The 15,632-nt window shown below is 39.9% G+C and overlaps 1 protein-coding gene across 5 annotated transcripts in view; it reads right to left on the minus strand.

Moving 5' to 3' along the window:
• hivep1 (HIVEP zinc finger 1) overlaps positions 1-14,820 on the minus strand; it is a 70,536-nt gene extending 55,716 nt beyond the window's left edge. For 2 of the 5 annotated variants that reach the window (XM_042506847.1, XM_042506852.1), the window contains exons 1-2: positions 14,728-14,810; positions 11,798-11,922 (exon numbers count right to left, since the gene is read on the minus strand). In XM_042506847.1, coding sequence (XP_042362781.1) covers positions 11,798-11,837 — 40 coding nt within the window. In that variant the 5' untranslated portion in view covers positions 11,838-11,922; positions 14,728-14,810. Of the gene's footprint in view, positions 1-11,797; positions 11,923-13,674; positions 13,765-14,423; positions 14,499-14,727 lie in introns of those variants that run through there. The other 3 variants (XM_042506850.1, XM_042506849.1, XM_042506848.1) reach the window with 3 other exon arrangements.
• Positions 14,821-15,632: the final 812 nt, after the last annotated feature.

The raw sequence follows: 15,632 nt of genomic DNA on the forward strand, positions 1-15,632 counted from the left end.
TAATTCAAAGTGAAATGTTTTGCAGTGCTACTTTTCGTTTTGTCTCAGACCACAAAGACAACAGGTATCAGAACGGGGAAAAAAACAACAAAAATGCAGATTCAAACAAAAGCACTTCCTCTCAGTCATCACTTATGACCCACTGCAAGTGTGTGGTGTATTTTTCTGCAAAGACTCTACCCTCTGCCTGTGTTTTTTTATTTTCGTGTTTGGGACGTTTATAGGCATGTACCTGAACTCAGGTGAGTTCAGGGCTTTACACAAAGGAAGCAACAAGGTGCCAGACCATAAGCAGCAGCAGGCATCCAAAAGACACTGTGCCAAAAAACGTAAATATAGTGAGGCAAAACAACAAATGAGAGTGAATCTGGGGTTGGCTTTTACTTTCATTTCACTGAGAATTGTGTACGAAACAGTAAAACCAACAACCCTGCATAGTATAAAAGTAGATATTCTTTGTTACAAGCAAAAGTCCTGCATTTAAAATTGACCGAGCACACGAGCATTCACATCCAAATATATTTAAAGGACAAAAAAAAGTACTCAGCAGCATCAGATTTCATGTTTTGTCCAAAACCTCACAATACTAAATGTATTACTGAGCAAAGGCGAGAAAACACGGAACTATCTTAAAAACTCATTAAAAAAAAAAAAAATCTGATTGATTTTAATATAATTAATTTTCCATCAGTCAGACTAATTGTTTGCACTCTGATTCCTATAATTAATTTGAAATCAATGTTTGTTTTCCCTTCAGCACCACATTAGTTAGTAAAAAAATAAAAGTTAATATTCTTATTTAATTTCACTTAATTATAATTTCTGGATTTAAAGTGTTTCACATCTGATTGTCGGTTACAAACATCGACCAGCTGCTGTCTGAAATCCTCACACATTAGCCGACTCACAAATTGGTTTCCTCTAAAACAGATGTTACCAGGTGTTTCTGAGGTTCCCCTCTTTAACGCCACGCTGTTCTCGTCACCCAGAGGGCGTATCTGTCTCTAAGAGAGAGAGAACGCCCTCCACTTAGCAAAACGCCCAGGGTGATGAAAAACACCGCCTTATGTGAGATACGCCTCGCAATTAAGAGGTCACGTAAAATGAAAAAGGACACAAGCTCCTAATATTCGTTTTCCATCATCAAAAATGTATTTTGCAGAACGTCTGAACCATTAAAACCCGCACGCAGTGAAAGAGATGAAGTCAATGCTTTTACTCCTCCATTTGTGAGAAGGAATAGACATTAACCCACATTTCAGGATAGCAAAGTGAGCTTTTTTTTCACCATATTCAATTTCATTCACACAGAATACAGCCATAAAAATTCCTCCCTCCCCGTCCCGGCGCTGCCTCTCTGTCAAAGTGAAAGCTTCTCCGAGGTTACCACTAATTCAAACAGACATCCCTGAACCAGTTTCAGCCCGTCTGTTGTAGTTACTGTTGCTAAAACCCCAGTTTATTCCTGCCTCTGGGAGAGAAGTTCCCTTTGTGTGAATCTCGCTGCGTTCGAACACACACACTGTAATTTGAAGGGACCGTACGGAAACACTGGTTTGGCTGCCTGAGCATGACACAACATGTAAAAATCCATGCACTCTGGCGAGATGTTAACCCTTTCTCTGCACCTCTGAGGCATTTACAGAAGAGAAATGTGTAAACAGCACAGCAGAGTCAAGCTCATTACCGTACAGCACATTTACATTTCTTTATGTACTTTTAATCTAAGTCTACTAAACTTTTCCATTTTGGGACATATTTGTATAACCTGTATCAGGGTGTTATTCACAGCTATAGTTGGCTGACATTTAAGGGGCCAGTGTTGCTAGGACAGAGGAAGATAGCAAGCTAGGCTAACTAGCCTACAGTTGGAGAGTGGAATGACAAAGAAATGTACAAAGTAACATATAGAGTAACATACAGAGTAATGTAGGCCTAAAGAGCAATATATAAAGTATGGTATGGAACAATGTACAAAGTCGCGTACAAAGTAGCGTACAATGTAACAAGAGAGCAATATACAGAGTAACGTATAGAGCAACATATTAAGTAATGTACAGAGCAGTGTAGAAAGTAATGTCCAGAGTAGCTTGAGAGTTATGTGCAGAGTTACCTACAGAAAATGTATAGAGCAACATACAAAGTAACGTGCAGAGTAACGTGCAGAGTAACGTGTAGAGCGACGTAGAAAGTAATGAATGGAGTAATGTGCAAAGTAATGGATAGAGCGACGCATGGAGCTACATAATAAACTACAAAGTAACTTACAGAAAAGCAAAGCGGAGGACAACGGGACAAGCAGCAGCTAAAACATCAGCTTTTTGTCTGATAGAATTAAAGTGATTTGCAAATAACTTTAAATGGCCATAAAAACATATACTACACTAATCTGTACTAATCTAGAAAATTTAGGGGACATTGCGTATGCAGAAAAACAAATAATACTTAAATCTCCTCTTTTATGGTAAAAGGTAACTGAGTCATTACAAAAACCATGAAAATATGTATGCATTTCTGAGCAAAAACTGGTCAGATACAGCTCATGATTTACAGTAAATTCTCTACTAAGCCAGTGGTTACTGAAGCAGTGGTGTGGTACGCAGGAGACCCTGACTTTGGGTCGGACAGGGAGATTAAAAGGGATTGAGAGGGAACCTCACAGCAGGTTAAAGACAAAGCACAAGGCCGGGGCAAAGAGCTGACAGCAGAGGCGTCACAAACCTCTCTGACCTTCATCCTGAGGGTTAAACGAAGCTCACACTGCAGCTTTAAAAGCAACAAACAAACAAACAGCTCCATGTCCAGCATGGGGGCAGCTCTGGGTTAGCGTAGCTGTGATTAGTGCCGTTTATCCTGGCCCTGGATATTTAACCACAGTCAGCGCTGAGGCCAAAAGCACAGTTGATCATTAACAGGAAGTTGGTGTCAGTTTGTCGCAAACAACTAAAGCGGCAGAAAAAAAAAAACCATGGAAATCTGACCTGTCTTCATCCTTTCACATTTTGGCCCGTGAAGGTAATTTTTGCGTCAGTTTAAAGCACAATAAATCCTCCGAACATTATTCAACCATTATAGTTTATGTAATAAAACACACAAACTTTATTCCTGTGCATAAACATCCTCGTCAGCACAGCGAAGGACGTCGAGACGGATGACAAACTCCATATCCCTGCATCGGCTTTACAGGGTAAACATTTTCCACCTTGTTAAATGTGCCCCCTTTCACTGCAGTTGTTCAGCATTTATCACACAGCGTGTTTCCACTAAAGACCTGTTGGGCTCTGGTACGAGGAGACTTTTTATAAGACACGAGGAATGCAAGAGTCAGTTCTATAAACACTGGTGTTGGTAACAAGTCTGGGCATTTTCAGGGGCACTTTGAAAACCAAACGCCACACAGACAGATGACAAATACCACACAGCCACTGAAGACTGGGTGAAGACGGCAGTGGTGGATGAAGTATACAGATTCTTAACTACAGTAAAAGTACTTACTGCATACTGTGAACATGATCCACTACAAGTAAAAGACCTGCAAAACCTGGCAAGAAATGTCCCCAAATTTGCAAGAAATTAGTAGATTTAGAGTTTGTTTTCTAAATAGCAAGGGAAAATTTTCCACAGAACTATACTTAAAATGATCATAATTATATATTTTAAATTACTTTCATAGAATTGATATTATTCTTAAGGGTTTTTTTCCAGGTCATTTCCTTTTTTTGTTTGTTAGGGTGTCTGGTTGGCTTTTTTTTTTTCTTTTTTTTTTTTTTGCTTTTTGGCTAATTTTCATGTACTTTAATTTCTTCTAATTTTTTTGCTAATTTCTGGCTCATCTCTTCTTAAATTGATGATTGCCTTCTCCTCTTGTTTTGAAAAGAAATCAGTGGTTAAAGTATCAAAAGTAAAAGTACTCAATGTGCAGTAAGATGTTCTGTCAGTGTTTTCATGTTTTTATGACAAATGTTTATATATGATGCTTTTTTCATAATCGACTTATCTTTTCTGCTTTGCTTCTTGATGTCAGATAATTTAATCTATAACAATCATAAGATATTTTAACATGTTGTGTTTTAAAAGTCTTAACTTGTAAAGCAACTAAACCAACCCACCTGTACAAGTATAAAGAATTAGCAACACCGATATTACAGTACATATTTACTCACTTAGAAACACTAGCGGTGCAGAAAATCTAGTAGTTGGAATGATGTGGTTTAGCTAAAATAAACTTTTTGTTGGGTTTTACAGTTTCTACTGCACACATTAAGAAACCCTAATATTTCATGACTTCCCAGACTGCCTGGCAGCAGTCAGTATTATTATGTGTATTTCTGCAGCAGTCCACAGAGAGAGCGTCTGTCTGAAGGGGAAACTACTGTGTTTCCCTGCTTAGAGACCAGCTGTTTGAGAAAAGTAAACAAAGACCTGCAGCAGGGGGACAGGAGTTTCTAACTTCCTGCATTATTGCCCACTAACTGCGTCAGAGGACACACACATACACACACACACACACACACAGAAACCAGAGTTCAACATTAACATTTTTTTCCACTAGCCCAGTCACGCAGGTGGGTTAGAAATCTACTTGCCCCAAAGTCAATTTTTACTTGTCCCCGTACATTTTGGTTGTTTCAGTAGCAGTTATCCAATTATACACAAAGAATTAAGTTAAGTGTGTTGAAAAAGCAACCCTCTTTAATCGCCTAGCTCTCAAACTTGCAGTACATAGTTGGAGTTTCATGCACATCAACTAACACCAAACTAATCTCCTGTTTCCAGGATAACTAAAATGCTCACTTGCACTTCAGCTATTAAACTTTGGTTTTAAGCAGCACCACTTCCTCATGAGTACCCGACCAGTTCATGGGCAACTTTCAACAGAGATGGTAATGTTGCAAGATAGCTCACTCCTGAGCCACTTCCATCTGCAGCTCAGAGAAAAAAAAACAATGTGTTAAAGTCCTCTTACCAAGTTGCTAGATTTACTTGCCCAACGTGGCATTTAATTTGCCTCTGGAAACAGACAATCCTCATGCCACATTTTCACAAGGATTGGGTATTGTTTGGGTTTTTTCTGATAACAGTGCTAAAACGATACTTTAAAAAAAAAGCATAAATACGGATCAATACAAAGTATTTCTGACAAACAAATGCATGCGCGCTCTATCTTTTTGGCTCACTCTCTGTCTCGTTATTCACACAATCTCTGGCACTGAAATGAGGCACCAAAATCAGAGTTATGATTCAGTGCGGTAGGTACTGGTTGTATAGGAAACCAACCCGAATTTCCACCAAAACACTTTTGTTACAGATCCTCAGAACTGTACGTAGCCTGTACAAACACGTACCTAACGCATAGATCTGTGTTGTTTTTTTCTGGATGTCAATAGCTGCTTCACTGCTTCCACAGAACAGGACGGTCCAACCTCATCAAACAAAAACAAGGAGTGGTAACAGTCTCTGTCACAATAAATGGGACACTTAAAAATATCTCCTTTGTGCACGGCGTTCTTGTAGAGTAAGAATAAGTATTTCTCTCAACCAACCATGAGGAAGCAGTGTTGCTAAGTCCACCTTTTAGGATCGAATCAGTGTGCTAGGTCCACAGAGGGGTGACGAAAGAACAGGACAGAGTGAAATGTGTCGGAAACTAAGGCTGTCCTGAATAGCATTTTCTGGGATCCGGAGCTTCGCCATTAATCAACAACAAATAATCGGAGTTTCAGTTTGGCGGGAGCAGGTAAAGACAGACGCCGTGCCAGCGCCTCGCGCCCCTGAGCTTCACCGTCAGGTGAGTGAGGGAGAGACCGTGCGCTTCACGCATGTGGGAGGATTATGGAGAGCGGGGATCCTGATGCCTGACAGTTTCAGCGCATCAGGTGAGAGAGTGTTAGTTGAGAGAGAGCCTGGTGAGCCTCAGACTGCTTGTTAGCGGTTGTGACACGTTAGTTTGTTAAAAACACACAGTTATTAATACAATAATCTGTGTCCAGTGTTCTAAATTAGTCAGTTAAATTTCGTTGTGCGTCTGAAATGATGCATGTCCGCATTTTAGAAGACATTGAAATTCACCTGAGCTGATGAGCTGCAGGGGGCTCATATGGTGGACACAGCAACACAGAAACGGCTCGACTCAGTCCATAAACCCGTTAATAACTGTTGGGTAAAATGATCGTTCCTGTCACTGTGTGTGTGTGACAGGTGCAGCAAAGGGATCACAAAAACTGAAATGACATTTGCCCTCTGCAAAAGGGGTGGGGGGAGTAAAAAACTGAATACCTACCCAATTATTTGGGTCCAGCCCTTAATGGAAACACAAAAATGACTGTTCTAATGTGTAACAAAGTGAAGTGAACTGAGCCAGACTGCTGGTGGAAACAATGCTATTGTTGAGCCCTGAGGAGCACATAACTGTACACTAACGAGCCTCAGGCAGGTTAGAAATCAGATAATTTGCTGCTGAAATACTGTTTAAGGTTTGTATAACATTTGTGAAATTGACATATTAGTGACTCAAACTTTTCACCACTGATACTTTTCACCCTGATTGCCTTTATTTTGGTAAGCTATCAAATTTTATGAGTGAATCTCACAAATGTTCCCCTCAAGGGTAAATGATTCACTGAGCACCTGTGAGCAGTTTTTTCGGTTTCATAAGAGGATCAGATCATAACAGAGTACACACTTTAGTTTCTTCATTTGTCTAGTCGATACAAAAGGGATACTTAACTTGCCATGCAGAGGGACCACATGTGCAAAATGCAAGATGGCCAGGGGCCAGTGAAAAATTAAACATTAAATGAAAAAAAAACATTTACAAAAATAATTAATATTTAAATAATTTGCCTAAAGAGGCTCTTGAGACAGAATCCAGCCTCTTTTTTAGAAACAAGTTCAATTTTATGCTTTTGTTGCACTGACACCTTATTTATATTGAAAGTACAACAAATTCCTTGTATGAATCTATTTATATTTTTTGTGAATTTGAAAAATGTCAGTGGGCCCCTTGGCATCTTATCAAGGGCCAAATTTGGCCTGTGGGTCGCAAGTTGAGTAAGATGACGGAAATAAAACAACGTGTGACAGAGAAGCTGTCTGCTTACACGTTGATCTCCCCGAAACTTATGAAAACAAAAAAATAAAATAATTTGTTAAATATGATTAAGTCATGAAAAACTTAGGGGTTTTCTGGAAGGTGCTTTAATTGTCTGTTCCCTTTTTATAGTCCAGTATAACAAACTAGGGCCTGAAATATAACTTCTCTGTACTCTTAAAGTACAGATTTATGGCAGGGGGTTTGTTTTGGACAGTATTAGATTACAACTACTGACAAAAAGAGTATTTTCTTTCACATTCAATAAAGTTCATACATGGCTATTTTGGAAATGGTGGATATAAAATTGCATTCAGGAGGTCATATAAAACACTCCCTATAAACATAAGTGAGGCTAATATCTTATCATGGCTCATATAAAATGTTACTGACAGCTTTACTGACAGCAAACTTGTACTTGTACCCTCCTACACAGGCAGGAATGTCGTGCCACCTTAAATTCACCTGACAGATGTCAGCAGTGCAGCCAGGTCGTGACGGTGTCAATAAAACAATTCACTCTTTGTGTCCCCCGACAGGACAAAGTGTGTCAAGACAGACTCCAAACGACCGCGAGGGAAAATGTTAATGTGGTTTCTTTTATACCAGAGTCAGACGGCTGCCAAGCCTCCGAGGCAGAAAGGGCCCGAGAAAAGCCGAGGCTTCCCGTCATCCAGCCAAAAACTGAAGTAAATACCACGTTTGCGTCTGTGCCGCTGAGATTCATTTCTACTATGTTACAAAGCAAAAAAAGAAACAAACAAACAGAGTTTAAGGCTCATTTAGCTTCAAGCACAATTTTTTTCAAAGCTAGTCTTTGGGCTTCAGGGCAGCAGAGTTTAAGCATGTGATAGCATGCTATGCAATTATCATTTCCTGTCTGATGAGGGAAAAACTTTGAGTGCAGGCCCGGAGGAGAGGTGACGAACTGGGTCAGAAGGCAAAACAAGAAGCCAAACAAATGTCTCAACAAGTTATCAGAGGATGAGGAAGTGAACCGGGTACTCCCTACAACATGTTGAGTAATTTCTCCAGAACTGGAGACGACGAGTTACATCAAGTTTAAGTCAACACCTCGAGGACACGTACTGTATTTAAATTATATACTACTGTTGCTTTGACTGCCTTTGAATTTAATCACTGACACAATTTAAATATTTATTAAAGTCTTAATAAGACGACAGAGTGAGATGCACATCGGCATTTTTTGAATCACAAATAAGGACGAGAAAGGACCAGAGAGGTGGTAACAAAGAAATACAAAGACACGCAAAACAAGATGCCAAACAACAACAAAGAGACACATAATGATGACGATCATAAGGAAACAATCACAAGATGCAAAATGACTGAAGGAGACACCAAATAACCACGAATCAAGGCTCAAAAACTACAAGAGCCGTAAAAAGACTACAAAACGATATAAAACAATGATAAAGGTACGCAAAATGACCAGACATAAAAAAACTCTAAATGAGGCAAAACAGCTACACAGGGCTACAAAAAAACTCCTGACACAAAACTGCTAAAAAGAACAAACAAATCAAGACTGATGCAAAACAACATGCTAAATGACAATAAACAAGGCAAAACAACTACAAAGGGACACAGAATAACTACAAAAAGACATAAAAATGGCCACAAAGAGATGGAAAATTACCACAAAGTGATGCAAAACAACTATGAAGAAATACAATAAAACTGCAAGCAGACACAAGATGACAAGATACAAACAACAAAAAGACAGAAAAAGGTGCAAAATAACGTAGGGAAATACATAAAGACTACAATTAGACACAAAACTACAGCAACAACAAACAGATGCAAAACAAACCAAATAGAAATGTAAATTGACCACAAGAGACACAAAATAAGTGTCAACAATTACAAAACATCCATACAAAGATGCAAAACAACTCCAGACAGGCACAACACAACTACAAAAAGACATAAAAACTAAAAAAGAGACCCAAAATGATCACAAAGAGACAACAAATGACCACAAACATACATAAAATGACCACAAAGAGACACAAAATTATCACAAAAAGACATACAACTATTACAATGAGAAGAAACAAATGACATATTTGATTTGTGTCTCTTTATATCGATGTCTTGCTCATATGAAGGAGGGGTGGTGGGCTTCTACATGTCTCTGTCCAGGGGTCTAATGTCTCTTTTGAGTGTTTGGATTTACTAATAGGAGCCATTTATTGATTGTATTCCATATTAGAATAGTTCTAAGTATTGATTTGACATGCATTTATCTCACTGAATAAACCGTGTACCTCTTAGTAATGCACCGTTTATTATCACTGAGAAGCAGGGCTTTAAATTTGAGTCTTAGCACGTTTTAATAACACTACAAATGACGAATTCAAAAGTCTGTAAACCTCTCCTGAATCAAGGATCTTCCATTCTGATCAAATTACTGTCAATTATACCTCTTTCATGTCCAGATCTTTCACCCTCAAGTACAAAAATCCCGAAGCACTGCAGCAGCTGCAGCTCTATTGTCTGCACCACGAGAAACAAGGGAACAGTCACCATTAAAAATAGAATCGAGTTTCATTTGGCCGCCGTTTCTATCGTCCTCTGCTGGGGCGATGTAATGTACTGTTCTAAAACTTAATTATTTATGTTGTTTGGCCAAGTAATCTCAATGAAGAGAAAAGCGCAGGAAGTGTTTATATGATAAATAAACAGAGGGACTCTGGCTGGCTGCTCACAGACATGAGGAAATCTGCTGTGTGGATCTGCTGCTGGGGAATGGCAGTGATGCACATTTTCACACCCAGCATGTAACGCTGCAAAATCGTAGATCTGTGAACTGCAAACGTCTGTTGACACGTAAATCTGTCAATTCTCAACATAACACAGAATCCTTCAAGCCAGTTGGTGCTCTGTGTAAGCACGGGAAGATGCTGTATGCCCTGTCAGCACTGGTGTCTTTAACATGGACTTTTACTGCATTTTGTTGTATTTCAAAGAGTTTTCTGCTGCACAAGGATCATTCTCATCTCAAAAAGTGTCCGTTTTCTCACTTGTTATTCATACCAAATACTGTTTCAATAAATACTGCTCCATTTGACACATTTTTATTATCCAATATAACACAATATAATCACCACTGAGGGAGATCAAACACAAACACTGCAGCTACAGACTCTGCTGTATGTTAATACACATTTACACACAAGTAAAAGCCGGACTCCTCTGTCTAAATCAAACACCTCAAGAGAAAAGCAGATAAGACAAAAGTGGACGTGTATAACATTATATTTCTCAAGGTAATACCGCATACGTTGTAATGTGTGTAAACACTGTTATATCATGAGTTAACAATTTTGTTACGTGTTGTTCTATTTATGCCATAATTACACACACCAAAGAAATGTTTGTTGCTGGATATGATCCACACAGAGCAGTGCGATGAGAGCCTCGAACACAAGCACCACATTTGCAATTTTTGAGATTTTTATGTTCATTCAAGACTTTTTTCAAAGTACAGCAGAATATGGTACTACTATTCTATCAAAATAAACATCTTAAATAAAAGGTAGTAATCCATGCATCTACTTTAACACTTTGAACGCAGTATTTTTGCATTTGTATTCTGTCTAAATTATTGTATTAGGTATTTATTCCGGGGAGGTTTTAGGAGCATGTGCTGCATGTTTATTGTCTAAGTTTGTCTTGCACAGTAAGCTGAGTCAACTCTGAGAAAAATGTCCTTCATGACAGACAAAGTTTTCTGAACATGAATCAGAATTAAAAACAAAACACCAAACAAGTCAGTTAAATTACACAGACTCCAGTCAGGGTTCTGTATTGTATTCTGTACTACGAGTACCTACCAAATTACAACTGCACTATTGGGAACAGATTCAAGTTAAATCCATTGGTGTCAAATGACAGTACGCAAGAGCAAATTTGGGTGAGAATGAAGACGTAAAAGTGCAGAGAAACGCATGAATTCAAACATGAAGGCCAGGTTAGCTGTGGCAACAACATACGTGGCTCTGATGTTTCATCGTCCTCCTTCATCAACCGATATGAACGAGAGACACACTGGAAACAAAGCATTGTGAACCGCACTGGTTTGACATTACAGACCTCTGCTAACAAACGAACTTCTACCTGCATCAAGGCCTTCAGGAAAATCTTCATAGACGACTGTCAATAGCCAGAACGGTTCGCAGAGGCTGACGGTACATGTAGTGTTAAAGTGCTTTGAGTGGCTCATAACACTTGAAAGGGGTCAAACAAGTGCAAGTCCAGTAAACATCCATCCATCTACTAACTATCACGTGAGGTCTATAAAGAAGCAAACAAACAACGCTGGCAGGGCCCAGCGTTGCCATACCAATGGAAAGTTCCTTCAACAAAAATCCAGGAAATATTTCTTGCATTTTATCATTTTGCCGTGAACAGATCCTGTGACATTATGGCTTCATTTTAAGGCAGTATCACCGGCCACAACAACAGACACAGAAGACCACCTGCTCTCCACAAAACTATCTATAACAGTCCCCAAATCTTACTGTAATCATATTTCAGGAAATGCAGGAAGGAAATAATCACACTATTTTAAGCCAAACATCTCAAACCAACAACATAAAGTGATCTCATTATTAATCAGTTCCTCTTTACATCCAAATCAGCAAGCCAACCAGCAAACAGAAAACAGCAGCGTGAACTCACCTTTTAAATTCTTCGGGTTGTTCTGCTTGGTGCGTGGCATCTTTCCGCCCTCAGTTCACAGGTGCATCGTGGAGAAACTCTAACGATGGAGAAGAGCTGACTCCTGAGCTACAGTTTGGGTACATCTACAGAAAACACACAAACACACACACACATATATATAGAGAGAGATTTAGAATCAGCTAAGCATGAGCTGTGCAGATCAATACGTGAGCTCTACAGTGTGTAGAGTCCTGTGCTCTCACTCAGCAGCTGTCTGGGAGTCCAGGACAGAGTCACTGATTTAGTTTATTCCTCAAACAGGTGCCCCGAACACAACTGGACTTTTCATTTCAGGCCTCTCCTCTCTGAGCTGCTGGGTAATAATGCAGTGCAGCTCAGGCTACTGTCTGTCAGATAGAGGAGGTGTGAATATTATGTTCCCCCCGTATCAATATAACCTCTGCAGCAGCTGCTATCTGCCACTCTGATGTCAGACAAAAGCCTACAGAGGTGGAGGATCGCCTGCTGTTTATGGGAAAACGTCTGATTGACATGTCAGCGGCTGATACAGGGCGCCCACTCTTCACTTTGACGAATGTCAGCACCGAATGACGAATGATGCAAACAATAAGGTCCTGTGTGCGCCTGTGATGAACACTTGGGGCAGCTGGGCGGCCACACAGAGGATACTATCACCGAAATCTCCCTGCTGAGGTCAGATCACTGCAGAAACATAAAACACACCTCTTACAGGGGAGCTGTTTCTGCCCCGATGCCCTTTAACCCTTTGACACCTGGAGCAACATCACTTTTCTTGTGCTGTGTTTAGGCACCTTCAACGAGTATTTAAACATTGAGCAAATTGGTTTGATTTGGGGGGTACTTGGTAAAAAATGTTCCACAATTTGCAAGAAATGAGTAGATTTAGAGAATTATTTTAAAAAGCAAGAGGGAAAAAATCATTTTATTTTGTTGTCACACATTTCAAAAATGACCTGTTCATTAATATGTGCTGCACAAGGCATGTAAATAAATGAAAAATCACAAAAAATAAAGAAAATGTTTAGGGAAAGAGACAATAGCTAGGGGAAAAAACATTTATAGCATATCATAATTGCATATTTAAAATTATGTTACAGCACTATCATAATTTTTCAGCACTTGTTCCACGTGGTTTTTCTGTTTTTATTATTATTATTATTTACTATTTCTTCAGATAATTTTCTTTAAAAAAAACAACTAATTTCTCGCTTATCTCAGGTCATTTCTTCTTTTGTTGCGGCTTGTCTTTTTAAAACTAATTTCTTGCAAGTTTTGGGGTCATTTCATTTCTTGTTTTGTTGCTCATTGCCTTCCTCTCATGTTTTTGAAAGAAATCAACCTACTTTACCCTGGTTTAAAAGTTCCCAATAAAAAGATCAGATCATGTATGTAGGTTTCATGCAAATTCTGAGGTGGGTGTTGGAGTTAAATGTTAAGATGTCAAGCCCACAGAGCTGCAAAAGCTTGTCCCTGTTTTGCACACAAGACAAGCTCACGTCTGCATAGACATAACAAATCACATCATCATGCATAAATATCTCATTTAAATCATATTTTAAGCTTTCTTGCCCTTGCATCAGCTCCACCATGTCCCTACAACACCTCCACCTCCTGCCAGAGCAATGCAGAAAGCAGCAGAGCTCCAGGAAACAGCCTTTGTTTCCCCTCCTTCACAAACATTACATAACACTTACTACAACTGGATGATTTTGCTCCATACAGTTTGATACATGTGGCGCTACAGCAATGACATCATCTCCCGGTGGATTTCGGTATATAGGGTCGCGTGTGTGCACGTTGGCTGCAGCAGCAGGTCGCAAAAAAACAGAATAGCAACACGAAGAGCATCTCACCTGTGATGCACAATTTCAGATCGGAATCGACGGTGATGAGGCGCAGGAAAGAGACATGTTCCCCGGCGGGTCTGTCAGTCCGTCTGCCAGCCTGTCTGCTTGGCTGTGTGTTTGTGTGCGCGCGCGTGTGTGTGCAGATATTTGAGGAAACACCCTGATACTGACACAAGAAGAAAAAACATACCGGTGATTCACAGTAACGCTATGTCCTATAAGGCTGGCATGCACTTGCAGGTGACTGATGATGATTTCCGCTCACACCTGAGGATCAAATCGGAGGCATTATGTAAAAAAGCGGCGGCGGGAGAGCACGCACGGGCACGTATGCACGGTGTCTAAGAGTGTGTGATATCATAACAAGATTAAATGCGAGGAAAATGTAAATAAAGAGTGATGCTGCACTGATTTCTCCTGCAAGAAAATATGATTTGCACTCATGACAAACACAGCAAAAATCATTTAACTGCATGAAATGAAGTCAGCAAAAACAATGCGTGGGAATAGCGTATTTTGTGCCTGTTGCAACACGTGAACGCCCTGTAAGTGAGGGAGGAGCCAGGGAAAACCCCTCACTGTCTCTGCAACAGCGCTCGGCTGGGACACTTCCCCCCCAACCACCAGTATCCAACAAAATCCCGCCGCGGCCAAAAAAAACCTTCCGCCGCCGCACACATGCACATTTCTCCAAACATTAGCCATGACAGTGAACACATGAACACTCCAGGTGGTGGGAAAAGCGTGTGGCTTACCTACAGTGCACAAAAAAGAGCAACAAAAGGCGCCGTGTAGAGAAAGAAGCACCCGGGGAGATCAAGTTGCCTCCTGCAGAAGTCCAAAACAACACTGCGCCAAAAAACAGCCCCAACGGAGCCTTTAAAGTTCACAGCAGGCTAAAACCGGACGACACACACAGCCGATACACGCATGTCCGACTCTCTCCGGCTGCAGCCACCGACAGCGACCTATATCACACTGACAGAAACCCGCTCCGGGTCCCAAAAACACATAGGAAAACAAATCAAACGCACCTAAACTAGGTTTATTAATACTCACAGGTGCAGGGTTGTAACACACCTTTTAATGTAAGGAGAAGGAGGGGGGGTACAGCTCTGTATTTTCTGCCTTCACCTTCTCTCTCACTTTCTATTGCAGGAAACAGACAGGCCCACTGACGTCAGCGGGGGTCCCGTCTCCGCCTCCCAGCTACGGGGTGTCCTCCCCGGGCAGCGGGGGACTCCAGACGGACGCAACAACACCGCAAAGCCAATCACACGAGAGACTACAGTTAGCTGCTCCTCAAGCTTCATCTCCTCCTCTTCCCGCGGTGCAGTAGTGGACTGTCATTAAGTACATTTACTCAAGTATTGTAGCTTATTTATGAAGAAATTTGATGTAATATACTTGAGTATTTTCTTTTCATGTCACTTTATACTTTAACTCCACTACATGTCAGAGGGGAATATTGTTCTTTTTATCCTACTACTTTTATCTGACAGCTTAAGTTACTTAACAAATTACTTTTGTTATAATTACCAAACAGTTTATGCAAGTACACCTGCAACAATTGTTGATTATTCTATCAGTTGATCCACAGAAGATTAATTGCCATTGTAGTATTTTGTAGGGTGTTGTTTATATTTTAGGTTCAGGATGTTTTTGTTGTTTTTGATTAATTTTGGAGTGTTAGCTGTCTTTTCTGTTGTTTTGTTTTAGAATATTTTTTCATCCTTTTTAAAAATAATTTTGAGGTGGGTTTTTTAAAAATATTTTTTAAGTTTTTGGATGTGCATGTATGCTTTAAGATTTTTCTGCTTAAGGCAACTTAAAGTTCATTTTTCTGATTATACTTTCATAGTTTTCAAACTCAGAAACACTGAATAATTATCTTGTGCTTGCCTTGCTTTTTATAGTTCCTCACAGATATTTAGAGATTTATAACTACGCAAATAATTCCTATC

This window comes from Plectropomus leopardus, chromosome 18 (genome assembly GCF_008729295.1).
Source record: "Plectropomus leopardus isolate mb chromosome 18, YSFRI_Pleo_2.0, whole genome shotgun sequence".
NCBI lineage: Eukaryota > Metazoa > Chordata > Actinopteri > Perciformes > Serranidae > Plectropomus > Plectropomus leopardus.